General features: G+C 48.0%; 1 protein-coding gene across 2 annotated transcripts in view; it reads left to right on the plus strand.

Moving 5' to 3' along the window:
* The window catches only part of CNTN2 (contactin 2), a 33307-nt gene extending 14022 nt beyond the window's left edge, over positions 1–19285 (plus strand). For both annotated transcript variants that reach the window (XM_074925412.1, XM_074925413.1), the window contains exons 3-23: positions 3052–3196; positions 3480–3655; positions 3979–4074; positions 4379–4588; positions 5177–5276; positions 5534–5709; positions 6382–6518; positions 7060–7189; positions 8081–8231; positions 8516–8643; positions 9015–9190; positions 9323–9443; positions 9715–9873; positions 10016–10165; positions 10905–10975; positions 11168–11402; positions 11835–11950; positions 12324–12510; positions 12877–12989; positions 13078–13246; positions 13980–19285. In XM_074925412.1, coding sequence (XP_074781513.1) covers positions 3052–3196; positions 3480–3655; positions 3979–4074; positions 4379–4588; positions 5177–5276; positions 5534–5709; positions 6382–6518; positions 7060–7189; positions 8081–8231; positions 8516–8643; positions 9015–9190; positions 9323–9443; positions 9715–9873; positions 10016–10165; positions 10905–10975; positions 11168–11402; positions 11835–11950; positions 12324–12510; positions 12877–12989; positions 13078–13246; positions 13980–14089 — 3056 coding nt within the window. In that variant the 3' untranslated portion in view covers positions 14090–19285. The remainder of the gene's footprint in view (positions 1–3051; positions 3197–3479; positions 3656–3978; positions 4075–4378; positions 4589–5176; positions 5277–5533; positions 5710–6381; positions 6519–7059; positions 7190–8080; positions 8232–8515; positions 8644–9014; positions 9191–9322; positions 9444–9714; positions 9874–10015; positions 10166–10904; positions 10976–11167; positions 11403–11834; positions 11951–12323; positions 12511–12876; positions 12990–13077; positions 13247–13979) is intronic.
* The last annotated feature ends 754 nt before the right edge of the window (positions 19286–20039 follow it).

Below are 20039 nucleotides of genomic sequence, written 5' to 3' on the forward strand. Positions count from 1 at the left end.
ATCCAATTAATTGCCCAGCTCCCTCATATGCCAAGGCTTCAGGCTGTGGTCAGTGCTCCGGAGCTGTGGCTGTGCTGCCTGTGCTCAATAAAAGGATTGCTGCCGATGTCCTCATAAGCTGGAATACATCTTGGAAAACGTTCAGCTGAGGTATTTATCATTTCCTGGTCTCCAAAGCTAGCGTGGGGCTCAGCACAAAGGGAAAGCATTCATCCTCCTGGACACCTGGGCTTTCCAGGTCTGATTTTCAGCATATTCCGAATACTAATAATAATGCAAAACCACCTTGCCAGAAATAGGCCAGTGCCACCGCACGAGGGAGGCACTGGCAGTCACCTCCCCGCTTCCTGCAGCGGCAAAGGAGATAAGGTTTGAGTTTTGTCTATTCCAGCATAAAAGTTTGGGATTTTTTTAGCTGCGCGGAGACTGCTATGTCCTTGGTGGTGTATTTCATGATACGGTATTTTTTCTCTCCCAAACAGCAGCACAAGTCGCTCTTCGAGCACTGTGTGAAAGCTTCAAGTGTTTCTGCAGCTGTTTTTCCAAATCTTAATTTTCAGATATTCCACTTTTACCTATTCCTATTTATTTTGGCGTTAATATTTATTTTTCCTATTAACGAATGTTGTTCTAGAGAGGCATAGCAGCATATTAACCGCAATTTCTGCTCTCCTAGCTGGATTTTAACACAGAAAGTAGGGCTGCATAAAGCTTGCCCAACTCTGAGCAGGTCGCTCTGCTTCTTGCAGATTTGGCTTGCGGGCCTGAAGACCTTTATTTTGTGTTTGTTTTCTCCCCGTTATCCAAATGACCGAGCCCAAGGAAAGTACCTGTTTTGTTAACATTAAAAATGAGAGTTCTGGGGTGATAGAAGTAGCCCAGTCGATCAGTCTCAGACACACTGAGATTTACCACTCTGCTTTGCTCTCTATTCTTAGTTCTAACCTTATCCTGATCTTGTAACTGTTTAATTATTACTTTAATCTAACCGTTGTTTTGCTTAATGGGTGAGATCCAGGCATTTCACCCCCAACACCAACCAGACTCCTTGGAACTGTAGATAAAAACTCGTCCGAACTTCTGGCATTGATTACATTTGAGAAAATCAATGCCTGACAGTTGTAGTCCATAACCTTGGCAGAGAGAAAGGGACAGCAGTGGACAGCAACGGGGTGCAGACTCTGGGTGGAACCAGAAGGGATGATTAGCGTAATTTGGCTTGATTGGGAAAGAGCATCCCATGAGAAAAGGCATGCATGCGAGTGTTAATAATATATATTTTATTTGGTGTTAATAGTATGTATTTTATTTGGTAAATAAATAGAAATTATTTACCAGATGCTACCTGTTAATCTCAAAATGTAAAGCCGTTAAAGCTTAATCCATTCACTACCATCTATCAGAGTACAATTAATACACTACTTATTAATTTCTCCATTAACTCACGATTATTTTACCTGCTGGTCAGCAGAGTTATTTCCAGCTGAGACTTGCTCAGCATAACCACTGCTGACCCAACTGAGAGAAGATTTCCAGCTTACACAAGCTTCTCCTTTGTGAATATAACTGTATAGGAGGAAAATGGCACCTGTGCTAATTTGGAGGGAATACAACCCTCAAAACGCTGCTTTTCTCTTGCTCTGAAGTATCAGGCACAGGCTAGAGTCCCTCTCAGCTGTGTGACACTGGGGACTGTCAGGCTCCTGCCCGCGTGCAGCTCCCTTGCAGCAGCACATCCCGCTGCCGGAGCCCAGGGCCGGGGTAATTGCCTGATGCTCGGACACAAGGAGCAGCTGACAGCTGCTCCGAACCCACTGAGCCAATTAGTGGAGCCCCTCTCCTGTCTCATCCTCATCTCCACATGCAAGAGCAGCCGGAACATGAGACGAACCCCAGGAGCTACAGGTAAAGAGCTGCTTTCCCCGAGCCCAGGAGAGCTGAGCTGGCCATTCCCTGCTGGAAGTTACTCTTGCATAAAACATCACACTTACTGGAGTCACTTAATTTAACTATTGACCATGCTGGGTACTGTAGGGAAGGAAACAGATTGCTGGTTGGCATGGCAGTTTTAAGGCAGTTATTAATTCAATTACAAAGCACGGAAGGATCCTGGGGGGAGCTAAGCTTCTCTGAGTTTATCACTGCAGAGGCAGAGGGGACTGTGCTGGGAGGGAGCACACTGCCCTGAGGTGGCTCCGTCCCTGCTGAGGGATTCTCAGGTTGCCAGGGAGAGAACAGACTTGCTGGAAAGCTTATCCTACTAGCTGCTTCTGCAGGTAAGAGATTTCCAGGCAGCTTCTGCTTTGTTCTTATTTATTGGCACTGCTGGTTCCACAAAGCCTGTGCGGAAGGGGTCTGCTAGAATTTGCCGTTTGTCTGAGACATAGAGTCGCTCACTGCGGACAGCTGGCACCTGTAGGTGAAACATCATCATCACGCCAAAGGGTGGCCCAGACACAGTGTAGGAGAAGGCAGGTAGGGCCTTATGTTCCTCCTGTGCCTCCCACCAGCTGAACAGCAGAACTGATGCCTGCAGCAGTGGTTTGCCCACCAGCAAGCTGCAGGGTTGAGTCATCAAGAGCTGACGACGTTCGGACACTGGGATGTGCAGGGAGGCAGCGGTGCCAAGATCCAGGTTCTCCTCACCCCTCCCTTGTCCTGGAGGAACCAACCAGCCAAAGTTTGTACAGAGGAGGAACCAGCAGGTCCTCACTGCCAGGCACAAGGAGGGCATCCAGGGGTTCCCAGGTCCAGTCCCGCCTGTTCACGGTTCTCCCAGAGGCGTGTGTCCTTCATCTGCACGTCTTCCAGCAGGTGTGGTCCCTCTGGCACAGCAGAAATGGTGTGAGATGCTCACTGGGGAAGGCACACTATCTGCCCAAAGCCACGGTCGAGGCTGGGCTGTGGCGACAGATGGGTTGTGATTTGCGTGTTGCTCCTTCTTTTATTCTAGACGCAGTTCTGACGCTGCCAGGGTCACCCTACAAAACTAAAAATGAGAATTTTTAGACAAAGCTAAATCGAACTGAGCAGGTTTTCCCTCTCTTGCAGTTTGGTGCCACGCACAGAGTAGCACAAGGAACTACGGGCCGGTGTTTGAGGAGCAGCCTGTCCACACCCTCTTCCCTGAAGGTTCAGCAGAAGAGAAAGTCACGCTGGCTTGCCGAGCAAGAGCCAGTCCTCCTGCGACCTACAGGTGAGCTCGCCTGCTCTCTCCCTCTACCACGACTGGGACACAACCCTCCAGAATTTTGCTTTCTGTTCTCCGCTTTTCTATAAAGAAAATCCCTAACATGGGAATCAGCCTCCTGGTGCACACGTGATGTGTCATCCCTCCCAGGTCACAGGCCAGATATAAATCTAACTCAAATCCCAACACACCACAGCTGGAAAAGCAAAGAAGCACAGCCTCCTACGAGTGAGGCACCACGAGTGTTGCAGTATTTACCCCTCTCACTCTCTACACTTGCTCTCGGCAGGTGGAAGATGAACGGCACAGACATAAAGATGGAGCCAGACTCCCGTTACAGGCTGGTTGCAGGTGACCTAGTGATAAGCAACCCAGTGAAAGCCAAGGACGCTGGCTCCTACCAGTGCGTGGCATCTAATTCCAGGGGCACGGTGGTCAGCAGGGAAGCCTCCCTCCGCTTTGGCTGTAAGTTTGTCTCCACAAGGTAAATGAAATGCAGCCACAGTTAGGCTGGGGGTAAACTGAGCCCTCCTGCTCGCATTAATAAAGGTCGGAGAGAAGCTCTCCTGTGCGTGGCACCCAGCATCACCTGGAGAAATCCCCTGGTGCTTTCCATTATCATGGAGGTGCAGCAGAAATTTAATGCACTACAGAGAAAGTCAGTAATATTTTTGGATCTTCCACTGTACAACCACTGAAAGGACCAGCTGGTGGAGGGGGAGATAAAATACAGTAATTTCTCCAGCGGTTTTTTTCATCCATGGACAGGTTTCACTTTGCATGTTTAGTTTTGCAGGAATTCTCTGCAGAAGAGCGAGACCCCGTGAAGATTACAGAAGGCTGGGGAGTGATGTTTGCCTGCAGCCCTCCTCCCCATTACCCAGGTAAGGGTTTGCACTTCAGCATCGCCACCAGCAGGGACATGGAGAGATGCAACAGAGAGAGGGATTCCCAGACATGTGAAGCACTCCTTGCTTCTCTTTGGGAACTTTAGGGAAGCAAATCGTTTTTAATTCAGACTCTGTAAAGCAACAAAATAGAGGTAGGACTCAGCATGTGGAGAAAACAAGTCCCATCCAAGGATCAACCTCAGCTTAGACTGGTCTAGAAAGGGGCCGGCTGGGTTTAGTCCCACCTGGGAGGTCACAGGCAGCTTGTGCAGTTTGTTCCTTTTTCCTTTCCCCACAGGTTTATCCTACCGATGGCTCCTGAATGAGTTTCCCAATTTCATCCCAGCCGATGGAAGGCGTTTCGTCTCTCAGACCACAGGAAACCTTTACATTGCCAAGACAGAGGCTTCCGACCTGGGGAACTACTCATGCTTTGCCACCAGCCACATCGACTTCATCACCAAGAGCGTTTTCAGCAAGTTCTCCCGGCTCAGCCTCGCTGCAGAGGGTCAGTGCTCTTGGATTACCGTAAGGGAACTGGGCAAAATGGAAAAATTAACAAACCACCGCAAAGCACTTGAGCTCCACAGGACTCAGAGGCGCACAAATCACCCACCAGCCTCTCAGGGCAGCTTAAAGAGCCTACAAAAATGTTAATTGGCTGGAACCGGAGGGGAAGCACCCCTCTCCCCTGGTTTTGCCACTTGTGCAGCTACAAACTCCACCAGCGGGGTTTCTCTGTTTGGAAGAGAGACATGGCACAGGGTGCAGCCTGTGCAGGCTCACCTGTCCCTGAAACTCCTCTGCCTTCGGTGACCTTGCAGAGGTGCAGCTAAAGATACTTCTTGCGCAGGGCGAAGGGTGTTAAGCAGGTAGGAAATTAAGGAGAAATAGTCCTGAGATGTAAATAGACTTTTAGAGCCTACAGTAAGAGCTGTTTTAAAAAGAAAATAAAACTTAGCCTCTGTTGCCTTATCCAACTGCACAAAGGTTCTGGAAAGGAGTGTAACCCTGAGGGTACCTCTGCCCTCTAAGACCTCACGTGTGCCTTTCTGAAGTCATCCAGAACTCCTCACCAGTGTTTTCCTTTTAACAGATGCCAGGCAGTACGCACCCAGCATAAAAGCCAGGTTTCCTGCAGACACCTACGCTCTGGCTGGGCAGATGGTGACTTTGGAGTGTTTTGCCTTTGGAAAGTGAGTGCAGCATCTGTGTCGCTCAGGCTCAGGCCGGGGAGGGTATCGCAGAACCTGCAGCTTTCACAACCTCTCCCTTCAACGTAGAGCAGAGATGGGGGGGAATAGGAAGAGGGAGGAATTGGCTAAAGCCATCTGTCCTGCTGGCCAAGGCCCAGCTGGGCCGGGGCCGGCGTGGGTAAATGGGGACTGAGTTACACTGTAATGCAGCATGGGGTACCCGAGAGCTGGCCTTCACCAGATTTACTTTTACACAGCCCCGTTCCTCGAATAAAGTGGAGGAAACTGGACGGCTCGCAGTCCTCCAAGTGGATCGGCAGCGAGCCCCTCCTGCAGATCCAGGATGTTGACTTTGAGGATGAAGGCACTTATGAGTGTGAGGCTGAAAACATCAAAGGGAGAGACACCTACCAGGGCCGCATCATCATTCAAGGTAACACCTTTAAGCAAGACACCCCAGGCAATGGACTGAGCCTCTGGGAGTGAAACCACTACCTCTGATCCCGTCTCCTATCAGCCCTAATTAAACTCATGCAAAGCTCTAACAAAGACCTGTAGAGATCACTGATATCTTTCTTCAGTGGATACGTTTAGGTTACGGCAAGTAGAGAGAGACTTTCTAACTTGCTCTAAAATAATTCTAGCAAAAATGAGGTAACCCGGGAAGGGAGCACAGTGGTAAAAATCAAACTTAGCTCTCAACCAAGATCCTTTCCAAGCCCGGCGTACTTCCCACAAAGGCTAATGCTTGGAGCTATGAATCAGATCTAGTCAAGTTACAAAACTTAACCTGGTTATCACAGTCTGAATCCAGTCTTTCCTGAAGTTCAGGAATGACTGCATTTACTCAAGAAGAGAAACCATAATGTTCCTCCTCAGATCTGGATTCTGCTGTAATTTTGTGCACGTGCACAGCTGCAGCCAGACCCACAGAGGACTCGGCCTTGCATCGCCGCACAAAAGGCGAAGGCTGTTACTATGGTGAAACACACTGGGATAAATAAATCTGCCAGCAGAGATGACACAATGAGCATCCTTCTGCCTGCCTGGCACAACAAACCTCTGATCTGATCTTGGCTCTGCCACCTCTCTTGCTCCTTTGCAGCTCAGCCGGAGTGGCTGGAGGTGATCGCGGACACGGAAGCCGACATCGGGTCCGACCTGCGCTGGAGCTGCGCGGCCGCCGGCAAACCCAGGCCCGCGGTGCGATGGCTGCGGGACGGGCAGCCCCTGAGCTCCCAGGTACCTCCGCGCAGGCCTGGCCGCCACAGCACCTCCGCCACCTCGCACCAGAACTTGCAGTACTAGAACCTGCTGCTCCAGACTTAAGACCCTCTACTGCCTCACTGCAAACGCATCTCAACCCCGATTTATCACCCCCACATCCCTATTCCATGTGCCCCCATGAGGCTGCAAAGCAATGCCACAGTCCTTGCCGACAGCAAGTCCCTTCTCCTGTCACTGCCATCCCAGCCACTGCTTCATGCAACTACAGGAACTCATAGCCAGTTATCAAGGCGGATAAATAGCACCTTGTACCTGTCTCTGTATGACCTGCACGTTGCTGCTCAGGCACTCACAAGTCTCAGCAAACGGAGCACAGCCATGTGGGGTAGTGACCGGACAGACGGAAAAAAAATTGTCCTGCGTTTTCTCCCACGGAAAACCAGGCTGGCTTCCAAATGGCATAAGAGTCTGTAATGAAACTCAACCCTGAACACACCAGGCTTGAGTTCCATTTTTGTTTTTCTCATCTAATGGGTTCATCCTCTTGTTTGCACAGAACCGCATCGAAGTGAGCGGTGGAGAGCTGAGATTTTCCAAGCTAGTCCTGGAGGACTCTGGCATGTATCAGTGTGTGGCTGAGAACAAGCATGGCACAGTATATGCAAGTGCTGAATTAACAGTGCAAGGTAATTTCTCATTTCCCAGTGCTCTGGGTTTCAATGGGACACTGAAGCATTTTAGGTCTCTTCCTAATATCCTATGCTTGTGGTCTCAGAGTAAGATAAGAGCAGACAAAAACTGCTTTACTCACCATTGAAATATAGTTGCTGGTTCAACAAGACACTCTACAACCCATTAAAATTTAAATCTTGTGTAAATTCAGTAATGCTGAAAGAGAACAAGGACATCTGTTTAGCTACAGAAAGTGTACAGGACAGCCAGCAGCAGCACTACAAGCTCTCTCCTACTACACTGCCCTCCTCTTTTTTGGGAGGAAAAAGGTCGAAAAAGAGTTCAGTATCCATTCAGCCTGCTTTGATGGATGGTGACTGGAACTGGACTGATGCCAGACTTGTTCCACATTAGTCTAAAAGCTCATCTCCTCATAGTCAGTAGATGCCAGAGATAAATTAAAGGCCCTAAGCATCAACTGTCCAACATTAACACATGGCAATGCACGAGGGCAACAGATCAAACCCAAATTCAAACTCTGCAATTCCAGGAGGAGTTTTAGGCAAGCTGGATGTCTGCTTTGGTGATTTTGGCCAGGATATTGAGGAGAATATCCTTTACATTTTCAAAAGCAGCTGTTCTTGTGTCTCTCAAAGACCTTGCACTTGTTAGGGTCATATCCCATTGCTACATACGACACGTGTGTCACATAACACCTGCCCCGGCAGGCGTTAGAAACCACCCGGCAGCAGAGGAATCACTCCTTCATCTCGCTCACCAGATATTGCCATGCTTCTGTTACCAAGTCATCTAACAACAAATCAATACCTAGTTACATGGCAGTTTAAATGCTCACATAGCAGGGTTTTCTAATAACTCCTTAATCCTCTTTTTCTCCCCTGTAGCCTTAGCACCAGATTTTAGACTAAATCCAGTGAAGCGACTGATACCTGCAGCCCGAAGTGGGAAGGTCATCATCCCATGCCAACCAAGAGCAGCACCAAAAGCCACTATACTCTGGACCAAAGGGACTGAACTTCTGATCAACAGTAGCAGGTAGCAGCACAGAGTCAGCTTCTACCTAGAAACCATAGCTAAAATCACCTATTTTTTTTCTTGCCAGAGAACTGGACTTGATGACCCAAGTGTGCTGCTACATCCCTGAACATAAGCACTTTGTTATTCCTCCTCGTTTCTTCTTTAGAAAACTCCTACATTATATTTTGCAGTCCTGTTTTTCCCCACCAATTTCTCTAAAATCAGCAAGGGCTGGAAGTTGTCAGGTGTACAGTGAACAGACATTTTAACCTTCCTCTTGTATGGTTCTTCTTCCTTCCTAGGGTGACTATTACCACAGATGGCACCTTGATCCTCCAGAATATCAGCAAATCTGATGAGGGAAAGTATACCTGCTTTGCTGAGAATTTCATGGGCAAAGCCAACAGTACTGGAATCCTCTCTGTTCGAGGTAGAGATGTTTGCCTTGATTTGGGTCAATCGAGCAAGAAATGTGTAAGAATGCCATGATGTGATATTTCTCCTCTCCTTATACTCCCCAAAATCAATGCAATACTCAGGGAATCAAAGATAATCCGGCCTGCGGAGCAGCAAACCTTCTGCCTGACCCACCGCATCATACCTCCCACCAAGTGGTCCTTGAGAAAAGCATTTCCATTTTCTAACCACTGTAATCCCCCATCTTCCTCCTGTAAAACTACAGCTGTTAGAGAGGGATGGCAAGTTGGAAAGTGTTAGTTGGTTTGAATGCTCTGCAGCATTCATCTATGTCTGGTCCATGGACATTTGCAGCTAACAGCCCTCTCTGCTCTTTCTCTGCAGATGCCACCAAAATCACATTGGCACCATCTAGTGCTGATATCAACGTAGGTGAAAACCTGACTCTGCAATGTCACGCGTCCCACGATCCAACTATGGACCTAACCTTCACCTGGTCGCTAGATGATTTCCCCATTGACTTCGACAAGTCCGAGGGGCACTACCGGCGGGCCAGTGTGGTGAGTAGAAAGCGCAGTTACATACCATCGAAAAGGACAGAAAACTAATACCAGCCTCTTTGTGTGCATGTTGAATGCTAGATTGTGATCAGGCGTGGTCAAATGCTCTCCCCACTGTCTTTTCCCCAACAGAAGGAAGCTATTGGAGACCTCAGCATCTTCAACACGCAGCTGAAGCACTCGGGGCGGTACACGTGTACAGCCCAGACAGTTGTGGACAGTGCTTCGGAGTCAGCCACGCTGACTGTCAGAGGTAATTTCTATGTCATAAGGTCACCTGCTCCTTACAAGCGTGAAGTAACGTCATGGTCCTTGCAAGGGATCGGTTCTCCCTCACATCTAACATTTGAACTGGGTGGGACAGGCTTATTGAACTTTTCTGGAGGCCAGACTTGGAGGGGAGGCTTCCAGCTTCCAGAACAGAAAGGCCTGATTCTTTATTTATGACTCGCACAATATAAAGAGCAATAAACCTCCACATCTTTCATCTCAGTAATATGTTTGTCTGTCTCCCACCATCCTAGGACCCCCAGGCCCTCCTGGGGGTGTTGTGGTGAGAGACATCAGTGACACCACCGTCCAGCTGAGCTGGAGCCGTGGCTTTGATAACCACAGCCCTATAGCCAGGTACATCGTCGAGGCACGGACCCTCCTCTCCCCCAAATGGAAGCAAATGCGCACCAGTAAGTGTCTCGAGGGCAGCGGTGGTGGCACGGCCCGTGCTGGCTGCGGAGCACCAGTTCCCTGACAAGTTCTTGCTCTGTGCTCCTACGCTGGCTGCCACTCACTCTGTTTATTCTCCTCTCATGTTACTGGATTATATAGATCCTGTAAATATTGAAGGCAACGCAGAGACAGCCCAGGTGGTGAATCTCATTCCCTGGATGGATTACGAGTTTCGGGTCTTAGCGAGTAACATTCTTGGAGTTGGGGAGCCAAGTTTACCCTCCAGCAAAATCCGCACCAAAGAAGCAGGTAGGTGCAGACAGAGGCAGAAAGGGGAATCAGGGGTACCTGTTCCCTACATGCTGGAGCGGGAAGGCTGGTTCGCACCATGCCTGGGGCCAATGAGTCACCTCTCTGAGTGCTCCTAGAGGTGATGCCATCACAAATTTTTCTGCCTTTTTGCCCATTTAAACGTCAAAGACAAAGCAGCACCAGAGCTGGCAGCTAACCTCACCAGCGTTAGATACGATATATTAGACCATTATAAATCCTACCTTCAAATCCTGTACTTCCTGGGCAGTAATGCTTAGAAAGGGGAAAGAGCCCTACTATATCACAGAGTATAACTCTGCAAAGACAAGGTAAATTTCCCAGCAAATGGCTGTGAATGTTCATTCTGTCTTCTGCTGCTTGAACATGCAAGCAGAAGGGATGTAAGAACAGCAGCGGAACTGCTCTCAACATTCCAAATGAACGTTAACTCCTTTCTAATAAAAGTTCTCCTCCGTATCCCTGCTTTGGAGCTTGAGTCTTGTCCCCTCAGAGACATGCTGCCTCCAAATAACTTGTCAGGCACTACCTGGTATTCTAGACCTGATTTTCACAAACATCTGAAACACTCACGGGTGAAAATATAAAGACAAGCACTTGCATGTGAGCTGACAAAGCCTGGCTACGCGCAGACCGCGCCGTGTCTGTGCTCATCTTCATCACTAATTGTTTCCTTAACCCAACCTGCGCTGTCTGCTTTTGTTTGGGGACCCGACAGCACCTACTGTGGCACCATCTGGGCTCAGCGGAGGTGGAGGGGCTCCCAACGAGCTGATCATCAACTGGACGGTAAGTCAGCAGCACGGCACCGGCCGCGGATGTTGGGAGAGGGCCAAGGGGAGGAGCACGTGCCAGTTCTTTTGGGAAATCAGCGCTGCGATTACAATTTTGACACGTGGTTGAGACAAACGCTGTGCTTAGTCCAAAGTCTTGCTCATTTGAAGGGACCAAGGCTCCTCTCTCTTTCTAACCCCCTCACAGCCGACGCTGCGGGACTATCAGAACGGAGATGGCTTTGGCTACATCTTGTCGTTTCGCAAGAAAGGCACCCAGGGGTGGCTGACAGCAAGGGTGCCGCACGCAGAATCGCTGCACTACGTCTACCGCAACGAGAGCATCGGTCCCTACACCCCCTTTGAAGTGAAGATCAAAGCGTACAACAGGAAAGGAGAGGGACCAGAGAGCCTCACTGCCATCGTGTACTCTGCAGAAGAAGGTAAAAGAGGGACTGCAGAGACTTTGCTTTGTCCAATCAACCAACGGATCCTCAACCAGCTCCCTGTGGAGAGGTGTCTGTCTGGGAGCTCGACAATAAGAGAGGTTTCTTTTACTCAAAGAACAGCTGACAGTGATTTCAGCATAACATTTATCTTCTACTTCAAACACACAGATAGACGTTTCCCTAAGCCCAGCCGTGACTGTACACGCAGAGCTTCAGAGCAGACACAGATCCTCAGAGCACACAGCTGTGGCCCTGCTTGTCCTATTAAGTCCCTAAATCCCTTCCTCTTGCTTTGCTCCGTACACATAATACCAGCTGTCTGGCTGCACAGTAATGGTGCTGCAGGAGAGCTCTTCGTTTCAGTATGGTGATTATGCTGCCCAGAGCTAGGGAAAGGATTTTATTCCCTTTTGTTGTCTTTTTCAGAGCCAAAAGTCGCTCCTTTCAGAGTTATAGCCAAAGCTGTCCTGTCCTCAGAAATGGATGTGTCCTGGGAGCCCGTTGAGCAGGGAGACATGACTGGAGTGCTTCTGGGCTACGAGGTACGAGCCTGCCATGGGAATGAGACCTGAAACCAAGATCAGAGAGTCCAGCAAAGAAAATTCCCCCAGGCTAAGTGAGGTGAAAGGAAACAGCGTTTTCTTTCTAAAGATGGAGGATAATTAATGGACAGCACGAGGCTCTAATAGGGCCAGTACTACTGCTCACAAGAGAGATTAGTAAGAGATAAGCCTCCTTTTTTCTGCCACTTGCCTTTCCACACAGCCCATAACCATATTCCCAGGCACATGCTAAGCAAAATGCACAGAAACAAGTTCCAAAGGGTCTCCAGCGCCGGCTGTGGTTGGACAGAGTCTGATATCTGGAGATGCCCCCTCTATCCTTACTAAACCCATCACATCCCTTTCTATTCAGATCCGGTACTGGAAGGACGGTGATAAAGAGGAGGCAGCTGACAGAGTGAGAACAGCAGGGCTGGTCACATCGGCTCATGTAACAGGCCTAAACCCCAACACGAAATACCACGTGTCAGTCAGAGCTTACAACCGGGCTGGAACGGGCCCCCCCAGTCCCTCCACCAACGTCACGACAACAAAACCACGTGAGTGAGCCCCGACCACTCCTGTTTGGCACGTTTACTCCCTGGGGCTGCTGCTGCTTCCCCCAGAGGATCCCCAATGATCAGCTAACCGATTAGCTTTTTCATCTTGGGGCTGTAATGCCATTTTCAGTAGGCCATAAAACAGTTCCCCGAATTTCCTCAGATCAGTCCTGTGGTCTGTGTATCACTTCTCTGAGACCTCTGTGCTCAGAGTAATGTTTGCTGGGATACTTCCCTTTAAACCAACCACAGTGGTGCCATCAGCCCTGTCACTAGTCGCAGGATCTCAGGAGACAGTTGCAACCAGCTCAACCTTCTCATCAGTCCCTGACTTACTGAATCTCTGTCTTGTTTTGTATCTTTTAGCACCAACGAGGCCACCTGGCAACATCTCCTGGACTTTTTCTGGGTCTACAGTCAGCATCAAGTGGGACCCAGTGGTGGCGAAGGCAGATGAGTCTGCAGTTACGGGGTACAAGGTACAGGCAGCACGCAGCTGGCCTTCTCTTATAGGTGACCCTAAGGAAACCAGAGTCATCATAAACTCAACCTTGCCTCTTCCAACAGATGCTTTACAGGCAGGATTCCCACTCTGCTCCCACCCTATACCTGGCCAGCAAGAGCCGGATTGACATCCCCGTCCCCGAAGACTTCACTCACGCCTTTGTACAGATCAGGGTGACAGGCCCTGGGGGAGATGGAATCCCAGCAGAAGTTCACATCCTCCGAAATAGTGGTAGGTACACTCCTCTGGCTGCACACACTCTGTGCACAAACAGTCATTCACAGGGCACTTCACTGACGGCTGGAAAACGAGCTCAGAGAGAGAAGTTAATCTGCAGCACTACTTGCCTGTCACTGGCTGCCACTGTGCTTTGAGAAGTAATGACTTAGTCTTGCCTCCTCCCCTACCTGGCCATAGCACAGCATAACAAAAATGCTCTTATGTTTTAAAATCCCACCCTCCCTGCTAGGAACACGGGGGAACATCCTACCCCAGTGTTTTTAGGCTGAGACTCTGGAATTGGTCTTTGGCTCCCTTGTGCTGTTCACTCAAAGGAACTTCTGATGAATCCCTCTCCAGCCCTCCATCAGCTAACTCCCCCCAGACTCTAAGCAACCTCTCAGTCTAGTCTGAACCCAGCTTTGCCACCTGCAGCTAAAGCCCTTGAGGCCCCACACAAGCCCGACTTAGATTCACCAAGAGTGAAATTCTGACTCTGCTTGCGGGGGGCCTGACCCCAACTCCAGGAGGTTCCCTTGATTCGGGGGGTAAGTACTCAGGGCCCACCCCCCCATTCTTGTTTCCAATACAAGTGTTCCCAGGAGGTTCATCAGTGACAATCACAATACGAGCAGGCAGAACCCCAGAACTAACATTTTACCAACCCTCCCAACTCTTTCCTCAAGACATCCAGTTGTTTCTGTGCAACAGGACAGTTGCTCCTTCCCCATTCTCTTTCTTTCAGGGACAAGTATGATGGTGGAAGACTCTGTGTCGAGGCCGGTGCCACACGCTGTCATTATCACAACTAACTCTCTGGTAATGGTGGCCCTCATCAGCTACCTGGAGCTCTGACGACGGCCAGTGCAGCAGAGGACTCCCGGACACGCTTCCTCCCAAGCCAGTGGGAACTACTCAATACTTGGTTGCTGCAACTTCCAAGTTTGTATCACAGCAGCTCTTGGAGAAAGGATTTGACAACATCATTTTAAGGGAGGAAGAAAGAAACAGTTTGGTTTGGTTTTTGGGGTTTTTTTTGGAAGGATATAAGCTTTCATACAAGACATGGGTCTTTAACTGATTCAAAATTTTTTAAAGAAACAAGTAAAACGAAGAAGAATTCTACATGAATTCTGACAGCCAACTGCCCCACACACTGTATCCAGTAGGTTTTCTGCCTTATGAAGCCATGTACTAAAATAACCAGACTGCTAAATTTTACTTTTTTTTTTTTTTTTAAATGTACAGTGAATTTTGGGGGGGTAAGGGGAGGACGGGGACTGAGGATTCACAGTGATCAGCATGTTCCATACCAATCCCAGTCACAGCCATCTCTAATGAATTATGGGACAGGATTATTTCCACCCCCACCCCATAATATGAGCCAAATTCTGCAGCAACCAGCCCAAGGAGACAAAGCCACAAGAGAGACTGATCTCTGCCCCATCCTGAAGATCAGTAAACACAGAGTTTAGATTGTGAAAAGCTTTTTTTATGACACTGGTGTAACTTGCAACCCCAGCCTATTGTTTGTATCAACTGTTATGCTGTGAGGTGCAATGTTCAATGTTATCCATATCCCATGTGCTTTTGGGGTGTTTTTGTTATACTGTTTGCTTCTTTCTTTTTTTCTTTGGGGAGGAGAAGGGGTAAGAGAAAAGGAAATACTTTTCTGGCATCTGCTAATTTGGAGAGGCAGTTCTCCCTAATAAGGGAGATGTCAACATATCCAATTTCAACAGAGGGTCTTAAAGGAGGAAGAAAAAGGAAAATGACATAATTTAACCAAGAACTGCAGACTCAAGGAAGCCACCACTGGGGCAGCAATGAAAATCTGGACTCAGATTCATCACCCTACACAAACGGTTCCACCCAGGCAGAATACCAGTCTCGGCCTGGGACTGCAAGATTCTGACTGCAATAAGTCAGTCTGCTTTTTGGGTCCAAGGCTCACACAGCTAACGTATACGGGAGGGCTGACACCCCAAAGAAGTACAGGGATGTTGAGGTGCACCAAAATGGTTGGGAATAGATGTTGCATACTAAAATCTCTCTGTCTGATGGTAAAGCCATTGCCCAAAGTTAACAAGAAGCTGATTTACATTGCTGGCCGGTTAGAGCCCAAGCGCGCTTTTAGGGACCTTTACGTGCCTGCACCTTCCTCCTTCCCAGCAGACAAGAGCAATCTCAGCTCCAGAATTACCTGACAAAGAGCTACACTTGCAGGACTGTGCGATGGCAAGGGACTGACGTGCAGTTTCTACATGAGATGCCAATTCCTTGCTCTTGCTAATCATTTTAAAACTCCCATGTCCTAGGCTTTAGTGAGCATTTGAGAGATTACATGCACAAATCCCTGGTCTCCCCGAGTTATGCCTATTGTATATATCTCATCACATTATTTTTTAGCATCTGGCTTGCCCTGGAAGCAAGAAGGTAAATACAGCAGTAGGTTCACAATGCTCGATGCAAACAGCAAGGCTCTGGCTGAGGAAGAAGGGCTGCGATGTGTTTAGCAAACAAGAGGAATGTTTCAGAAATGGACAAAGAAAAATAAACTTACTGAAAGAGTCTAAAGATTTAGAGCATAGCTGCAGCAAAAAGAAAGGGTACCTCACTGTTCCCATTACAAATAACACCTGGGATAAAGTGGAAAAAAGACAAGAGCTCCCACTGATATCTGGCAGCCTGAGGCAGGCAGCAGAGGCACCCAGCACCCCCAGAGCCCGGCCCGAGCTTCCTCCGGGTCCCTCTGCAACTCTCCATGAATTACCCCCTCGGTCCCTCAAGCAGGCTGAAACACTTCTTTCAGAAGGACAACAGCTAAATATAAATTATATTTTTGTATGATTTATGTTCTTGAATATTCTTAAATATTTTTATTGATGTTTGGAAACTTTGTTCGGCAAAATATTTGATGTTGTTAATTCAGCATTTTTGTTATCACCTCCCATCTTGTTGGGCCTTTAACCTTTCTCCCACGAAGGACAGAATGAAAGGCAAATTAGGAATTCAGTATTAGCTCAAAAGCAAAGCAAATTAGGGCTTAGGCAACAGTTACCTGGTTGATACGCAGAACTAGCAGTAGCCATAATGAAAATATTTAGGAGGCATAAACTAACTGGACCTATGGAGCTTGTGAGCACTGCTGGAGGATGCTCACTGCAGCCCTGCAGAAGCCTGGGCCCGACGCAGGAGAGGAGCAAACAAAAGCAGCCAGGTTAAATGACGTGTCCAAGGAGCCTTCCCCGCATGGAGCTGCAGATGCTGGAGGGACCCTGGGTCAGGTCCTGTGGAGCAGCCAGCACTGGGCAGGGGGGCTTGGGGGGGGGACACCAGAATGGAAATGGCTCCTACTGAAGAAGTGTGCTGCACTCCTCGGGAGGAACAGCTGAGTGGGAGGGAGCTGCCTACCCGCTGTGGTCAGGTTCATCCTGGTTCCAGGCACAGCCCCTGCGTGAGGCCAGCCGTGCTCGCCCCATCGTGCATTACCAGCCCCACTGGCTCTCCCGAGGGGCTGCTACACCTGCATGTCCACAAACACAGCTAATTCCCTTCAAAAAGCGCACACCAGACACCTCCAGGACTGAAGAACAAGCTTTGATGGCCCACATGTTGGATGGACTCTCACAAAGCAAGGTAACCCTGTGAAATCCAAGGGCTGAGGCTCAGCATCAGCCTAGGTCTGACCACACGGGCTGTGCAACGTCTCTTGCAGGAGCTTGGTCTCAACAAATGCTTCCAAATGTGTCTGGCAACACTGGTGGCTCTGTTTTACTGAACTTTAGAGTGTTGGAAAGCAAGATGCTTTATAGCATGGTGCAAACAGGATCTAAATGCTGCAGTGACACTGGTTTTTAAATAGCAGCCGCCTGCAACGCTTCCCTGGGAAGGTTAATACATTCTCCGTACATTTCTTTGTTAAACTAGATCACAGGAACATTTTATATAACAAGTGAAAAACTACATGAGTTGGATCTCAAGTGTTCCAGTTTGCACTGCTCTGCGTTGCAAATGGGCTGAATATATTCTAATTTGTAAAACTGACGGGATAGGATTTTCACGTGACCAGCAGACCCCTTGAAAGTTAAACGCCTTCAATCTGAATTCAAGCTACACCTCTTTTTTTAAAAGGTAAATCATCAGTACGTTCAGTTTCACCAGTATGCATTTTAAACCAAAAAACCACTGAGCTTTTGCAACGTTTTAAGGATGGAAAGATTGAGTGACAACCACAACGGCCTTACAAGCACTTGTTGTAATCCCAGCTCTGACTTTATCTACGGCTCCACGTGATTATTTCACCACTCGCTGCCTCAGTTTCCCCTTTCCTGAAAAGTGATGCACAAGCAGGTCATTGTGTATTTGCGAGTTTTTTGCAGTTTGAGAGTATCTGAGAATCACGGCGCTGTCAAAGGCACCACAGCAGCTCACGCAGGGTATCAGAGCTGACTCCAGCTCCCTGGCTCGGGCACTAAGAGCCACACAGCTGCAGCAGCACAGGCTGAGCAGTCGCTGCCCGAGTCCAGTGTGGCAAATCTGTCCTTGTACCCATGCTGTCACTGCTACCTAGTCCTCACCTAACTCTGCCAGCCACAGCTCAGCTGACATCAATGTTTCCCGAGTATTAGCATAAAGAAACTCTGAAAAACGCACATAGTAAACAGGCAGCCTTTCCCTCACAGCTTTTTCTGAAATTCTGGGGGAATTTGTTGATACTCCAAAGTTGCTGAGTGAAAAAGATGGTGTCACGTTATGAAACGCGGCATGTAAAGCACAGGGAAACAGCCTGGGTGAAGGACAGGGCACACTGGGAAGGGAAGGGGACAGAAAAGATTTTCCACCTGCAACACTGGTAGATGAGAAAGGCCAAGTTCAGGCCCAGCCTATTACAGGTTAAACCCTGCTCCAAACAAGACAGGTTGGTTCCTGTATGTAGACACAAGCCACGTTCACACAAAGACTGCCTTGTCTCAGGCAGCCTGTTCTGCCATTTTATTTATCACAGGGTGAGGTGACCCACAGAAAAGGAGTTGCACATGCAAAGGCAGCATTTGTACCTAATTAAACTTTACCGAGGCTATAAAAAAAAAAATAAATCTACATATAAAACCTAGCTAGAGCCACCAACATGAGAAAAACTGTAGGATAAACCTTCTGTGAAGCCACTTGGAGCTTCCCAAAATGCAGCACAAGGGTTAAAAAGAAAGGTGGTCAGAGCCAGGGGAGAAAATTTAAGATTTTAACGTCTTAACAGAGTTTACTGGCTTTACACTATTGCATTAAGTTGCAAATTGATTTCCCGTCTCATTAAGGATCCCCTACATTTAATTGCTCTGAGCATTTGCTTGAGAGATTAACTTGGAGTGATGAGTTAAGTGCCGTGGGTTTTGTTCTCAGCACTGTAATGGCTCGCTAAGGGAAGTCATCTCATTTCACAGGGTCCATATTACTTGTCAGTAGTAAAAACCAACCTGACAAGGCTGCTGTAAGGAGTATACAACAAGGGTGAAATGTTTTGAGACTCCCAAATGAGAGAAGCTTTACAGTTCTGATTTACTGATATTTAACATAAAATAATCTGCTACCTGATACTGGTGAATTTACAGACCGAAGATTGTGCTTCTGGTTTTAGGCTGTCTGGGCTAAATTCAACACTCAGCTGTAAGAGTTTGAACCAGAACAGCTCCCACTCGCAGCAGGACAGATGAAGTGCTGTGCCCCGAATGGGAGACACTCAGATCTTTGCCCAAGGAATCAGCTGGATAACGCGGGCATCGCATTCAGCTAATGCCTGGGGGGGGGGTGTCTTCATCCCATCTGCTCGAAACCTGCCAAGCAATCCCCCATCCACAGAAACCCTCTGCTGGGAATATTTTAATCTAGCTTCACTACACACGAACGGGGCAATTTTCTTCTCTGTAACTTTCTTCTACGCTATTTTTTTAAGAGAACCAAATAGCAAACATTGTAAGCATACTGTACTTACTGTAATTATGGTTATTTATTGGCTACAGTAGCACGCAGTTCATAAATAAAGATCTTCAGAGACTTTAGACAACTACTGGAGTCTGGAGTACTTTTGTCCAGATTTAAATGCAATTAGTACCTTGCTCAGGAGTCCCGTTGGCCCAGGACTGTATTTTTCCTGACTGTCAACTGTGTGTATACTAATACAAACAAGGAGCCCAGTGAGACCCCATCCACACAGAACTGGACCCCTCAGAAAAGTCAGATCAACGAAGATACAGTAAACTCATATCCCATGACAGTGATAACCAATAAAAAGAGGAGAGACTGTCCACAAAGCAAGGAATTGCAGGTGTTGAGGGTCTGGTTAGAGATGTTAATACAATGTGCTCCCTCTGGCTGGTTTTCCAATGGCTGGGAAGCAATGCTAGAAAACTCAAAAATCACACGCACCTTATTAGCAGAAAGGGTAACTGATGGAATAGCTTGCCAAAAACCTTCATCATCAATCACAGCCTTTAAACCATGACTGGAATTCTTCCAGGAAAGATATCCACTAGATCAGTCACAAGCTAGCAGGCCTGTAAAAGTTCACTTACATTATAGAAAATAATTTCCTTTATTGCAGGAAGCACTGCATGAAATCACCTCATCTCTGCTATGTCAGCTTAATTTATCAGAGTCATTCCTTCTGGCCTTAAAAAAAAAAAAAAAAAAAAAAAAAAAAATCTACTAGCTTCCTTCTACCTTTGGGAAGGATGTCAAGGGATCGGATAGAGCGGTGCAGGCCTGAGGGTCTCCACTGGAGTTTAGCTGAACCCAGACTGAGCCGTGA

The sequence above is a fragment of the Athene noctua genome, chromosome 23 (assembly GCF_965140245.1).
Source record: "Athene noctua chromosome 23, bAthNoc1.hap1.1, whole genome shotgun sequence".
Lineage (NCBI taxonomy): Eukaryota > Metazoa > Chordata > Aves > Strigiformes > Strigidae > Athene > Athene noctua.